Source organism: Papio anubis, chromosome 3, assembly GCF_008728515.1.
Source record: "Papio anubis isolate 15944 chromosome 3, Panubis1.0, whole genome shotgun sequence".
Taxonomy (NCBI): Eukaryota; Metazoa; Chordata; class Mammalia; order Primates; family Cercopithecidae; genus Papio; species Papio anubis.
This window is the reverse complement of record NC_044978.1, coordinates 160,065,214-160,079,536: the sequence shown is the minus strand read 5'-3', so window position 1 is coordinate 160,079,536 and position 14,323 is coordinate 160,065,214. Positions and strand designations below refer to the sequence as shown.

At 35.6% G+C, this 14,323-nt stretch overlaps 1 protein-coding gene across 3 annotated transcripts in view; it reads left to right on the top strand.

Annotated features, from left to right (window-relative positions):
- Positions 1 to 14,323, top strand: part of TBC1D19 (TBC1 domain family member 19) — a 157,976-nt gene that overhangs the window by 90,886 nt on the left and 52,767 nt on the right. For 2 of the 3 annotated variants that reach the window (XR_001902400.3, XM_017958626.3), the window contains exons 12-14: positions 1,884 to 1,958; positions 6,848 to 6,910; positions 9,968 to 10,036. Coding sequence is in view for 2 of the 3 variants with exons in the window: in XM_017958626.3 (XP_017814115.1) it covers positions 1,884 to 1,958; positions 6,848 to 6,910; positions 9,968 to 10,036 (207 nt within the window). In the remaining variant the exon portion in view is untranslated. The remainder of the gene's footprint in view (positions 1 to 1,883; positions 1,959 to 6,847; positions 6,911 to 9,967; positions 10,037 to 14,323) is intronic. The other variant, XM_003898560.4, reaches the window with a different exon arrangement.

Sequence of the window (14,323 nt, the reverse complement as noted above, 5' to 3'; positions counted from 1 at the left end):
AGAAGGAAAACCATGATATAGCATTAGGTTAGAGAAGCTGAATAATGAGTATGGTATGATTCCATTTCATATTGAAAAACGACAACACAAACGCCCAACTATGATTACATAGTCATATAAGCATGGAGATAGGTATAAGCATGGAAGAATACAAATTACAAATAACACCACAAATACAATACCAAATACAAATAATATTAGTTATTTTGGGACAGTTGAATGGAAGGAAAAAAGATGCTTAACTTTTTCTTTATTTTACTTTAGATTGTTTCACTTATTTTAATGGTCATATATTAGTTTGTAATTTTAAACTTATTTTTAAAAAGGAGCAAACCCCTAAACGTAGCTTTTGCATTACTTTACTTATGCCAACTGGCAGGAATTGATATTTGAATTAGGTGCTGTTTCCACCATTAAGGAGCCTGCATTCTAGCCAGAGAGATGGATTCAGTAGATACAATGGAAGACAAATAAAATAGTAAAATAATTTTGCTTTAGTTAAAAAATGAAAACATCAATGATAACCAATTAAGGCTTTTTAATTAAAATTTAAATGACTAAAAATAGCCAGTAAAGGCCCAGATCATCGTTAGGCAAAGAGCACTTTGACTCAAGCCAAAGAACTATGTATTAAACATCTTTTGCGATGTAGAAATCATATTTCAGGAAACATAAAGTCAGATTTTATCCTGGCAAGGCAGCTACATGCAGTAAATATTCCTCCATATCCCAGACGACCCTATCCCACAACCCTTCTGTGAGGTCAGGAGTCATACAGATCCGCGTGTGCTAAATTTTGCTTTTGGGTTTGAGAGGAGGCTAGGGCTAACGTGCCTGAGAGGTGAAAGGAGGGATTTGGAGGAATACGTGGGTCAGCTAAAGCAACGAGATAATATTTCCATCTCTCGTTAGCATAACTGTTACCCAGTTGATCCCTACCTTCATCCTTAATGCCCTGACCAACTATGAACCTGATGCTTAACTTGATTACTGTCTCTAGTCCCTCCTCCCACTTTCTTTCCTCCCTTATTTCTCCACTTTCCATTTTCCCTCTCTTCCACTTCTTATTCTCTATTACATTAAACATTAGCCTAATCTCATAATTGTGCAGTTAATAAGATTTTATAATATTATGGGGCCATATTTTTGTATTTATTTATTTATTTAAGAGATTGGGTCTCATTCTGTCTCCCAGGCTGGAGAGCAGTGGCTCAATCATAACTCACTGTAACTTCAAACTCCTGAGCTCAAGCATATGGGACCATATTCTACTATTAAAAGCTGACTTACTTTATATGCTATATGATTGCTTTTACTACCAGGAGTGCTTTGTTATGCTTAAACTTTTTATTTTGTAATAATTTAGGTATTAGAAAGGCAGTATAAAGTAATCCTTCTGAGTTTTTTGTATAGGTTGTGGGGCTAGGTTTCCTGATGTTAAATCTTACTAGCTTTATGGTCTTGGATAGCAAGTTACTTTTCTCTCTTGGCTTCAGTTTCTCAAGCATAAATGGGAATAATAATCACTGACCTAATTCATTTTGTTGGTTTGGGATTAAATGAGTTAACTCTTGTAAAGTGGGTAAAATAGTGCCTGATGCCTATAAATACTCAATAAATGCTGTATTTGCTATTAAAGCTAATTTATAGTTAACTTAGCAAATATTGACTGAATGCTCACTAGGTGCCAGATGTTATCCTAAGTGATAGGAGTAAGTATATTTATTGAACATCTACTGTTAGGCATGAGGGTTATAGTAGTGAATAAAACTGAGTTCCTGCCCTTCTTAGTGTTTGGAATGCTATTGATTATTATTTGAATTTGAGGCTGACTTTATAAATGTGATTGACCTTTAATTTTTTTGTTTTACTTTTAAATTTAGGATGTCTTGTATTATGAGCAGCTTAAGACCAATGTGATACAACATGACCTTTTGGTGGACAGTCTAATCTATAAAGTAAGTAAAAGTCAACTTAGTTTTTTCCTTTTCATTAATATCATTAAAAATTGAGATTCTTTAGTATGCAGAGCCTGTACTATGTATAATGATATATATTAACCTTGAAAAATAATTTTAAGTGATTAGATGTATACATATAAAGTCGGTGTTCAAAATTTGCAGTTTCCATTTTATGTTATCTTCTTTCCCTTTGAAGCTGTCTTCATGATTCTTTTTTAGTCCTACTTTTTGATGAAGATAATAAGCATTTCTTATATCTCTAAATTCAGGCTTTCTACACAAACCAAGTAAAAAGGCAACTGAAAAGCAAAACCGGATTATAATATTTTTATCTTATGACCCTTTAGGGCCTACTTGTGTATTCTCTTTATATTGAAGTCCTTTTTAATTTTTAATTTCTTTTAGTTTCTAGACACATGGCTAAGTATATCTCAAGTTTTAAGGTAGAGATACATTGAGATTTTGCCTCCAAGCATCTGATAATCAAATTGAGAGCTGAGTTAATGCTTTCATCACTGAGCCAAACAGGGTCCGTTTTCCAGTACACAATAGAAAGCCAAGCACCAAATCACTGGGATTTTGTAGCTAGAAAGGTTTGATCAGATTGGATCCTGCCATGGGGTGATGCCAGGGCTTGATCTGATTGAATCCTGGATACTGCCGTGTGGTGTCCACTTCTTAATTCAGACCCCACTCCTTAGTCCTATCACATAGGTTCCACCTGTGGTTGCATGCTTGGTTAATCTGGGCATGCTCAGGTTACATGACCTTCAACCTGGGGGTCCATGGCAACTAAAAAACAGCTCATAACTGTGTTACATAAAAGTTGAACCAGATTGGTCTGGTGTAGCTAATACTTTATGTGTTATATAGGATATGAATAATTTTGAATTAATATTAGGCAACTTAAAAGTCTTAGATTTTAAATTTAGATTTGAAATATAAGGGAGAAAGGCATGTAATTACAGGTCTCGGAAATGGGGAAAAGAAGATTACATATTGAGGACCTGAAAATTTGTCTGAGTAGAACATGGCCAGGGGTAATAATAACTATTACTAACAAATGACTGCTTATTGTGCCATATAGTATTCCAAACCCTTTACATAGATTACTATTTAATGCCTACAAATACCTAAGAGTAGCAGATACCAACATTTAGGCTGTGAATTATAAATGTGTTGTTTTTCTGGGGAAAAAAACTTGCATTCTGTAAAACCACGCATTAAAAATAACAGAGCTTATGGGCAAAACAGGGTTGGGGTAGATCCACTCACAATTTTTGCAACTTTGTAATCATAGTACTAACAAAAGCAATCATTGGTAGCCTGGGAGAAGAATCAGACAGCTCAGGCAGGCTGGTCTGGTAGGAGCTATTAAAAATGTGTAAAAATAATAATACAGAAGTGCTAAAATAATGCAAATGCAAGTGGTGCTCTGGGCCACTGGAGCTACTGTTAAGGTGAGCACAAGAGAATAGCAGGGGAGAAATGTTGTGGGCTGGGAGTGTGCTTCTCTGGAGAGGGAGCCCCAGTGCCAATGTCCGTTTTTTAATGTTCTTAAAATGCAACTATAAAGTCTCATGCCTGTGCAGCAGCAGCTGAGCTAAAGACATTTTTTTTCCTGCTGATGGTTATAATTCTCCTCCCTCTGCTCCAACTCCTCTTGCTTAATAAAAATTGCATCTGAACCAATACAATTTCCATGTTATACTAACATCATTTCCTTACCAGCAGCCAGCAACATAGTGACATGTGTGTTGTAACAAAGTAGAAAGTAGTTATTTTGTTATTTTACAAATGAGGAAATTGAGATAAAGAAAGAAATTTGTTTAAATTAACATATTAAGTAGTGAAGCCAAGATTTAGACCTAGCCAGTCTGACTTCAGAACTGTATTCTTAACCACTAAGCTCTACAGTAAGTGGAAATGAGAGTTTAGAGAATACAGTCCTTTGACAGGAAGTCTTGAATCTCACAGAGGTTTTTCACTAGATTTGGATCACAGGTACTATTATTAACTTTGAGGTCAAATTATTATGCTCAGTGGATTATTTTATCAAAAATGTAAGAGATCTTTTGGGCTGTAAGACCATTAGCCTCTTTTCTAGTCAAATGAAAGGAAACTCACATGTGAAAAAGTTCAAAAAAGTAAGAAGTGCTAGGATGAGAGTTCTCTTTGTCTCCAAGATGAATTTCAGTTTGAGTCAGTAAGGAAAATCTGTTCCAAAAAGGAAGTAATTTGTGCCTGAGGAATTGAATAAAACTGTTGATGGCGTCTGTCCTTTGCACATCATGAATGTTTTTAGGAAGATATCTGTCTCTGGTTCTTTTTGACTTAGTTGGGCTCTGCCGATCACTCCAAACATTATTAAAGTCAGCCGTTAAGGGAATGATCACTTAAAAAAAAAATTCTGTTTCATTACAGTTCCCTATAGCAAAGACTTATTTTATTTATTTTATTTTATTTTATTTTATTTTATTTTATTTTATTTTATTTTTTGGGGAGCGAGGTCTAAGCTCTAATAGCCAGGCTGGAGTGCAGTGGCCCAGATCTCCAGCTCACTGCAAGCTCCATGCCTCGAGTTCCGCGCCATTCTCCTGCCTCAGCCTCCCGTGGCTGGGGCTACAAGCCACCACCGCCGGCTAGTTTTGTATTTTTAGTAGGTTTCGTGTGTAAGGATGGTCTCGATCTCCTGACCTGCGATCCACCCGTCTCGGCCCCCCAGAGTGCTGGGATTACAGGCTTGAGCCATTTTAAATTTAACTGAAAACAAGGTGAAATTCTTTTAAAGGTTAAAGGAATGAATGGAACAAGGCAATGTTACAAAATCCGTGATCAAATAGCTCAAACAGTCTACAAAATTCAACCAGGCTGTTGAGTAAAGTAGCAATCAGGGGAGGATAGAAAGTCATAGATGTTCTGAGCCAATGATGTTGTGAGTATGGAACATCATCGAACCCTCCCTAGGCTAATTTATTAAATGGTTCTTTTTTTTTTTTTTTTTTAACAAACTTGCCTTATATCCATGTATTCTATAGTTTTCAACCATTTACTATAATCTGATAATTTATACTAGTGTTTTTCAACCTTTCTTCATTATCACGCTCCTGGGGAGAAAGATTAATTAACTTATCTCTAATAAGAAAAAGTAAATAACAAAAAATAAGATTTGGGTGGGTAGGGGTGAGCTCTGGTCTGCCATGTATCATTGTAATATGTAAAATTTGTTGACCTCCAAGAACCAGTTTTCATGCCCCCAAAGGCAATAGTATCCCCCTGCTGAGAATGCATGATCTCTACTTTTGTCTAGGTTGTCTTCTGACACAGAAAGCTGGACCATTTCTTTCTCCTTAATCTGTGTCATTACGGTTTTTTCAGACTTAGCACACATTCGCTACCCTCAGAGTCATCTATGACTCTTTCCATCCTCCCCTGATTACTACTTGGCTCAACAGCCTAGTTGAATTTTGTAGACCGTTTGAAATATTTGACCATGGATTTTTGTAACATTTCTTTGTGATTTTCCCATGTTTTTACTATCTCGCCAGTGAGATTGTAGGCTTCTTGATGATAAACATTTTTTTGTTTGTCTTCTTTTTTGTTTGTTTGTTGAAGTTTTGATTTTCGTATCCTTCATCCCAGCCAATCAGTACTTGTTGAATTGATTATATATTGTGTCTAAAAGCATGGTGTAGTTTACAACTGGAGTTTTTGGATACATGTAAGGTTTGAGATGTATATTTACTTATAAATAGATGAACACTATTATAAGTAAAAGGACTTTTGGTGAATTTTTTTTAAAAAGCTTTCTGGATATCTACTCTTTATCTGATACTGTGCTAGGCATTCACCTATCCTTTCTGAAGTAGGCGGTGGTGTCCTTATTTACATATATGGAGATTAGGCTCAGAGTTACTGACCAAAGTTATACAGCTAAAAGTAGTGAAACTGATTTCAAATCTTAGTTAAATCTGTTGGAATTTCATGTTCTTTACACCAAAGCACACAAGCAGCAAGTTCCAACTCTGGACATAATACTCAGAAACAATCCTGGGGGAATGTTTTAGTTTGTTTTTCTAGACTTTTGTTCATTTGTTTGCTTGTTATTGGAGAGGGGTACCTATATATTGATGAATTATATTACAGGAAAATATAATTAATTTCTATTAATAATTTTATCATTTTTATTTTTACTCATCAAACATGTATTGGGTATTTAGGTGCTAAGCACTGTGGTGGTACTACATATACAAAAAACATTTAAGACATTTGAGCTCAAAGTGGCTAAAGTCTCATAGGGAGACTCATAGAAATCATTAAGGTAGACTCAAATCAGAAAGTGAGAATAGGAATATATTTAAAGAAGGAAACAAATATGCTATCCAGGGGAAGTCAATGAACTGGCCCTTAAACTCATAATGCAGAAAATCAATGTTCCTGCTCTCTCACTAACAAGTGGTGACTTGCAAGTGAATAATCACAAAGGCATGGAAGATATTTGGTCTTTTGTGGGAATGGCAAGAATGTGGACTTCAACAGTGATATTGGAACAGTAATTTGGGGCCAGATTGTTATGATTGCTTCTGGATGTTATGCTTGCATCCACTTTTCTTTTCTAGCTTTAAGCCATCTAAATATTAGATTAAAAGGAGATAAAATTGAAATAAATATTAAAGAATTACTAATGGGACCTTAAATGAGGAATTCGAGGTCAAATAATGTGTCACATATATTAGTTCAGTAAATATAGCAATGGTAAAATCTAATCTAATCACAATAAAATAATAAATTTATTGTGGTAATGCTTCTAAATACTGATTGTATGCCTTACTACTACAGACAGATCCATTTGGGTTCTTTTCAGTACTGTCTACTTTTAATTATAGGATGTGAAGTTGACAGCAAGCAATGATGATTATTATTTTGTATTTGAAGATTATTTATATCAGGTAAGTTTAAAAATTAAAATATATAGTGTTCTTGTTTTAGTTTCTCTAAATCATGATACTTTAGGAGATATCTCTGTTGTTGACTAAATCCTTTTGTAATCCATGGCATGCTTCAGATGAAATGTTCTAAGTTTGGGATAAGATTACCTTTTGTTTTTACTGTGAAATTAGATAGGAGAATAACAGTTCCCAATTGTTTCTTTTTGTCATATGTGGTACAACAAGGAGGTATTGGCAGGTAAGTTTTCTATCTTTGTTATTGGCACAGATGCTTAAATCAGATGTCAAATTCATATTTAAGCCATTCCAAGATGTTTGGAGAAAGCATTTTGCATTATATTTTTAAAATTAAAGATATTGAATAAATAATGTTTCAAAATAAATTTAGAGTGTCATGATTATCCTTTGATCATTTCATTTGCTAATATTGTGGATGCTTGGATTCTTACTTTTTCACATCTACTAGGATAAAATCATTTATCATAAATAGAAATGTAATTTATATAGAATTGCCTATATGATGTTCTTTTTTAAAAGATTATACATACATATTAATAATTTGATTTTGAATGAATGTCAATACAAATGTCATAGAGGAAATACATATATTCTACACAGCAATTTCTGCTCGATTAAATGTAAGTTGGTCACTGCTGTTTGTATGAGCAGGTTTTCGTTTGATAATGGTATTGTGGTGTATATATGTTTAAGAGAGAAGATAAAGTTAAATAAGCATCTGTCAAGAAGATTTATCATATGTTCCAAGAGCTAAAGTATAAACACTTTATAAGATTTATTTATAAACTTAAAATTTTGAATAACCCCAGAAACTATTTTAAGAGATTCCTGTGATTTCAAATGCATAATTAAATTTTTTTTTTAAATAGTAGACTTACAATTCCATTTTAATATAAAGTTAGTTATTAATTAAAAGTTAGAGAATACAAAAATCTTCTTCTAAAAGTTTGTTTAGGTAGCTAATATGTAGCCCTGTATCTAATTCTTAGTACTCAGTAAATTTTTGAATATACAGGTATATCTCACTTTATTGTGCTTTATTGTGTTTCACAGATATTATTATTTTTACAAATTGAAGGTTTGTGGCAGCCCTGTATTGAGCAAGTCTATCAGCACCATTTTTTTCAACAGCATGAGCTTTTTTCATATTTCTGTGTCACATTTTGGTAATTCTTTACAATATTTCAAACTTTATTATTATATCTGATTTAGTAATCTGTGATTAGTGATCTTTGATGTTACTACTGTAATTGTTTTGGAATGCCACAAACTACACCCTTAAGATGGCAAACTTAATTGATAAATGTATGTGTTCTGATTGTTCTACCAACTGGCCATTACCCATTTATCTCCCTTTCCTCAAGCCTTTCTAGACCCTGAGACACAACAATATTGAAATTAGGCCAAGAATAACCCTACGGTGGCCTTGAAATGTTGAAGTAAAAGGAAGTTACATGTCTCTGACTTTAAATCAAAAGCGAGAGATGATTATGCTTAGTGAGGACGGCATGCCCAAAGCCAAGATAAGCCAAAAGCTAGGCCTCTTGCACCGAACAGCCAAGTTGTAAATGCAAAGGAAAAGTTTTTGAAGGAAATTAAAAGTGTTACTCTCGTGAACACATGAGTGGTAAGAAAGGAAAACAGCCTTGTTGCTGATATGGAGAAAATTTTAGTAGTCTGAATAGAAGATCAAACTAGTCATGACATCCCCTTAAACCAAAGCCAAATCCAGAGCAAGGCCCTAACTCTCTTCAACTTTATCAAGGCTGAGAGAGGAGAGGAAGCTGGAGAAGAATAATTGAAAGCTAGCAAAGGTTGGTTTATGTGATTTAAGGAAAAATGCCATCTCCATAATTTAAAAAGTGCAAGGTGAAGCAGCAAGTGTTGATGTAGCAGCTACAGCAAATTATCCCTGTCTAGCAAAGATCATTGATAAAGGTGGCTGCACTAAACAACAGATTTTTCAGTGTAGGTGAAACAGCTTTCCATTGGAAGAAAATGCCGTCTAGAACTTTCATAGCTAGAGAGGAGAAGTCAGTGTTTGACTTCAAAGCTTCAAAGGATATGCTGACTATGTTGTTAGGGGCTAATGCAACTGGTACCTTTAGGTTGAAGCCAGTGCTTGTTTACCATTTCAAAAATCCTTGGGCCCTTAAGAAATATGCTTAATCTACTCTGCCTGTGCTCTATAAATGGAACAAGAAAGCCTAGATGACAGCACATCTGTTAACAGCATGGTCTACCTAATATTGTAAACATATTGTTGAAGCCTACTATTCAGAAAAAAAAATTCCTTTCAAAATATGACTGCTCATTGACAATGCACATAGTCACCCAAAAGCTGCGATCCAGATGTACAAGGAGATAAATGTTGGTTTCACGCCTGCTAACACGACATCCATTCTGCAGCCCATGGGTAAGGGAGTCATTTTGACTTTCAAGTCTTATTTAAGAAATACATTTTGTAAGGCTATATAGTGTCATAGATAGTGATTCCTCTGATGGATCTGGAAAAAGTAAATTGAAAGCTTCTGGAAAGGATTCACCAATCTAAATGCCATTAAGAACATTTGGGATTCATGAGAGGAGGTCAAAATATCAACATGAAAAGGAGTTTGGAAGAAGTTGGTTGTAACCTTAATGGATAACCTTGAGGGGTTCAAGACTTCAGTGGAGGAAGTAATGGTCACTGTGGTGGAAAAAGCAAGATAATTGGAATTAGAAGTAGAGCCTCAATATGTGACTGAATTTGCTTCAATCTCATCATAAAACTTAAATGAATGAAGAGTTGCCTCTTGAGGATAAACAAATAAAGTAATTTCTTGAGATAGACTCTACTCTTGGTGAAGCTACTGGACACATTGTTGAAATGACAACAAAGTGTTTACATTATTACTTAGTAAAACAACAGCAGGGTTCAAGAGAATTGACTCCAATTTTGAAAGTTCTACTGTAGGTAAAGTGCCAACAAACAGAGAAATATTTTGCGAAAGGAAGAGCCTATCAATTCAACAAACTTTATTGTTGTCTTATTTTAAGAAACTGCCACAGCTGCCCCAATGTTCAGCAGCCACCACCCTGGATCAGTCAGCAGCCATACACATTGAGGTAAGACCCTCTACCAACAGCAAGGTTACAGCCTGCTGAAGATTCAGATGGTCATTAGCACTTTTTTCAGCAATAAATTATTTTTAAATTATGGCATGTATATTTTTGGGCATATGCTGTTGTACTTAGTAGACTATAGTGTAGTGTAAACATAGCTTTTATACATGCTGAGAAACCAGAACATTTGCGTGATTTGCTTTATTACGATACTCACTTTATTGTGGTGGTCTGGAACTGAACCTGCAATATCTCCAAGGTATGCCTATATAAATAAAATTAATTATTCACTTATACAATAATACTAGTTTGCCAGTAACCTCTGTACTTCAGAAATACAGAGTGGGAATTATCAGTTCCTAAATGGTGGTCTGAGAGAAACTCCACAGAACCATCCTCAGCAGGAAACCGTAACTAGTGAAAACTATTTTTTTTAAAGTATTTAAAGTCTCTGGTAATTACCCTAAGGTTACATGAAAAGTCAGCAAACAAGAAAACATTTATTTGAGAAAAGCTACTAAATCTCGGTAAAAATAATTTGTGGCCCTTGAGTCATGAGCTGCTTTTTGCCTCCCCTCACCCCCAGATTAGCGTAATAGAAGCTTCAGTTCAGTCATGTGTGGCCAGGAAGATGGGGCTCCGTTTCCCTCCAGCTTCTAGTCAAGGGCTAAGTATCTCCATAGGAGGGGCAGATGGCCAGTATTTCTTACCTCCCTCAGCTCCATGTTGCAGATGCTAAATTCTAGAGAGTACCATCAAGAAGTTGTCAGATTCCTTCCCATAGGGCAGAGATCTGGTCCAAAAGCTCTGACTCCACTCAGCAGGCCAAAAATACTACGGCCTCAACTGCTTTCACCTCATTTTGTTTATAGAGGGGAGAGAGGTTCCACATCAGAAAGACAAGCTGAGAAGACCAGAGGCTACCACCCTCACCAGTGTCTTTCTCACAAAGCAGAAGTGTCACTCCAAGAGAAGTAGGCCACTATCCCCAACCTGGCTCCAGGGCAATGACTCAGAGATTTTGGCCAGAATGGGAGACAGCCTTAGCAACAGTAACTCTGAAGCTCTCCTCAAAGAACTAACTTTATATGGAGTACGGGAAAGTTCCAATGTAGTGGGGCTCTGAACAATTAAGATTTTAATGGTAAACACTTAAGAATTAAGAGTAACAAGCTAAAAGCGTAGCAGCTGGTTTACCAGAGAAAGCCAGAGACAGAGATAGCTAGGAGGAGTCCTGATGGGATAGGACAAACCTCAAAGACTGGCCTCAAAAATGACCTCATGAAGGACCCTACGTTTAATTGAATCAGACTGTGGTACAATTTATGCACGAGGACATTGTTGAAAACAGTAGAATAATCAGCTGGCAATTAGAGGAAACTAATATCTGGCTGTGATATCGAGAAAGACAGAAAGCTTAACACAGAGATCAGGGGAAGAGACCAAGAGCCCTGCTAAGTTAGCTGGGCTTGGTGGTGCGTGCCTGTAGTCCCAGATACTCAGGAGGCTGAGGCAGGAGAATCGCTTGAACCCAGGAGGTAGAGGTTGTGGTGAGCCAAGATTGCACCACTGCACTTTAGCCGGGGTGACAGAGCAAGACTGTCTCAAAAAAAAAAAAAAAAAGAGAAGAACGCTGCTAAAGCCAGTGTCACTGAAGGATGATTGTATGTATGCTCAAGGCTGCATACTCTGAGGTACATCAGAAGCTTCATACTTTGGGAGAAACAGACTTAAATGAAATATTTCGACCAAGTCACTAAACAAATAAGCAAATAACAATCATGAGCTCCAGCTGCTTGTAAGATGGCCTAGATGTTGTACTTAACCAACCAAAACTTCAAAGCAGCCATTATAAATATATTCAAAGAACTAAAGGAAGCTATGCTTAAAGAAGTAAAGTAAGGCCAGATGCAGTGGCTCACACCTGTAATCATAGCATTTTGGGAAGCTGGGGCAGGACAGTCGCTTGAGCCCAGGAGTTTGGGACCAGCCTAGGCAACATGGCAAAACCTTGTCTCTATAAAATAGAAAAAAGTTAGCTGGGTGTAGTGGCATGTGCCTGCCACTCAGGAGGCTGAGATGCGAGGATCACTTTTGCCCAGGAGGTCAAGGCTGCAGTGAGCTGTGATTATGCCACTACACTCCAGCCTAGATGACAGGTGAGACCTGGTCTAAAAAAAGAAAAAAAAAAAAAGAAAAGGTAAAGTAAGGTGTGATGACAATGTCTCCTCTAATACAGAAGGTTTTAAAGAGATAGAAATTACATTTTTAAAGTACCAAACCGAAATTCTGGAGTTGAAAAGTACAATAATTGAAATGAAAATTTTATTGGAAGGACTCAAAAGTATATTTGAAAAAGCAGAGAAGAATCAGTGAACTTGGAAGACATCAAGAGAAGTTATGTCATTCAAAGAACAAAGAAAATAACAAACAGAGCCTCAGAGAAGTTTAGGACAACATGCTCACAAACAAATTTATAACAGGAGTATCAGAAGGAGAGGAGAGAGAGAAAGGAGCAGATGTATTTGAAGAAAGAATGGCTGAAAATGTCTCAAATTTGATGAAAAACATTAATCTACACATCTAAGAAACTCAACAAACTCAAAGTAGGATAACCACAGATATCCATACCCAGACATATCATAGTCAAACTGTCAAAAGCCAAAGGTGATGAAAGAATCTCAAAAGTGCTGAAATAAATATTTTTTTCTTTTATTTAGCTCATGTTTCAGTAGTTCTGTCCTCAAATATGTTTGCGGCCTTAGGCAGTTCACCAGACCTCCATGGGCCTTCATATTCTTATCATTCAGCTGAGAGTTTAGACTAAACTGTCTTTATGCAGATCTCAGAGGTACAAAAAAAGTTTATGTGATTTGCCATAAAAGAAATGATTAAATTTTTCCATAAAAGTATTGATTACAGATTGTTTATTCTTTTTAAATGTGGATTTTAAAATTCTTTTATCTCAAGAGTTATTAGTTACTGGAATGTTATCTGTCAAAAGTTTTATAATTTGTTATGCAGGAAAATTCTATCGGTTTTGTCCTAAAGAAAGAATAGCTTTATTGTCTTTAATCTGTGCGTGTTTTATTACATTTCTTTACTATTACTAAAAACTAAATTGACCTTCCTATTTATCTCTCTTGCTGAATGCTGGCCACCCCACCTTTAATCCATGTTCTACGGTAAAGTCAGAGTGGTCTTTTAAAAACACCAATCAATTCATGTCACTTGTTTGATTAAAACCAAAAGACCCAAATTTTTCACAAGAGTCTACATGACCCTGCATTACCTGGCCCACCTCTCCAGATGAATTGTTCACTTCTCTGCCTGACACTCTGGCATTCTGTATTCCAACCATCCTGATCTTTAACTTCTTAAGTTCACTATACTCCTTTCTACTTCAGGGCCATGAGACCTGCAGTTCCTTTTATAAGCAAGACTGTTATCCTCCCGTCTTCATCTAGTAAACTCCTATTTTTACTTCATTTCTCAATTTTGGACTTAACAGACAAAAACTTCAAAGCAGTCATTATAAATATATTCAGAGACTCAAAGGAAACCATGCTTAAAGAAATAATCATTTACTCAGATACACCTTCCCTGACTAACCCCTCACTCACCTGCACAAACACACACAAAGCCATGGCTACCTAATATGTGCTTTTAAAGTGCCATATAGTACTTTCCATACTTTTTGTTTATAGTACTTATCATAGTTTATTTGATTATTTTATAATTGTCTCTCCCAGGTAAATTCTTAATTGTTTTGGTCCTTATTGTTAATTCCAATGCCTAGTGTACTACAGATACTGAGTAAAAATATTCCTTAACCTCATGTACTTGTTTTCATTGATGGGGTTATCTTTTTCATTATTGAGAAGGAAGCTTTCTTCTTTTATCTAAAAGCTTAATATTAGTAATTTATAGGCTAATGGATATTTTACTGTCATTTTATGGGGCTCTAGATTTCCTTAGATTTTAGTATAGTTGTAATGAATCCTTTTTTATGAACTGACTCATAAACAGATTAGTTAATGTCACACAAAGATATAAAACAAACAAAACCACATAAACTAAATATCTACCACTTGACAAAAAGTTGACCAACTCGCTAAAAGCTTTTGGTCCTTCTTATGCCATTTTGATCCAGAACATGAAACTGTTGTGACACCAAACATATGAACACATAAATTATAATATCAGCCAAAGACCAATAATGGCATGACTCATAGTAATCTGTGACTATTCTACTTCAGTGTGTGGGTAGAGAGAGTGTACATTTGACAA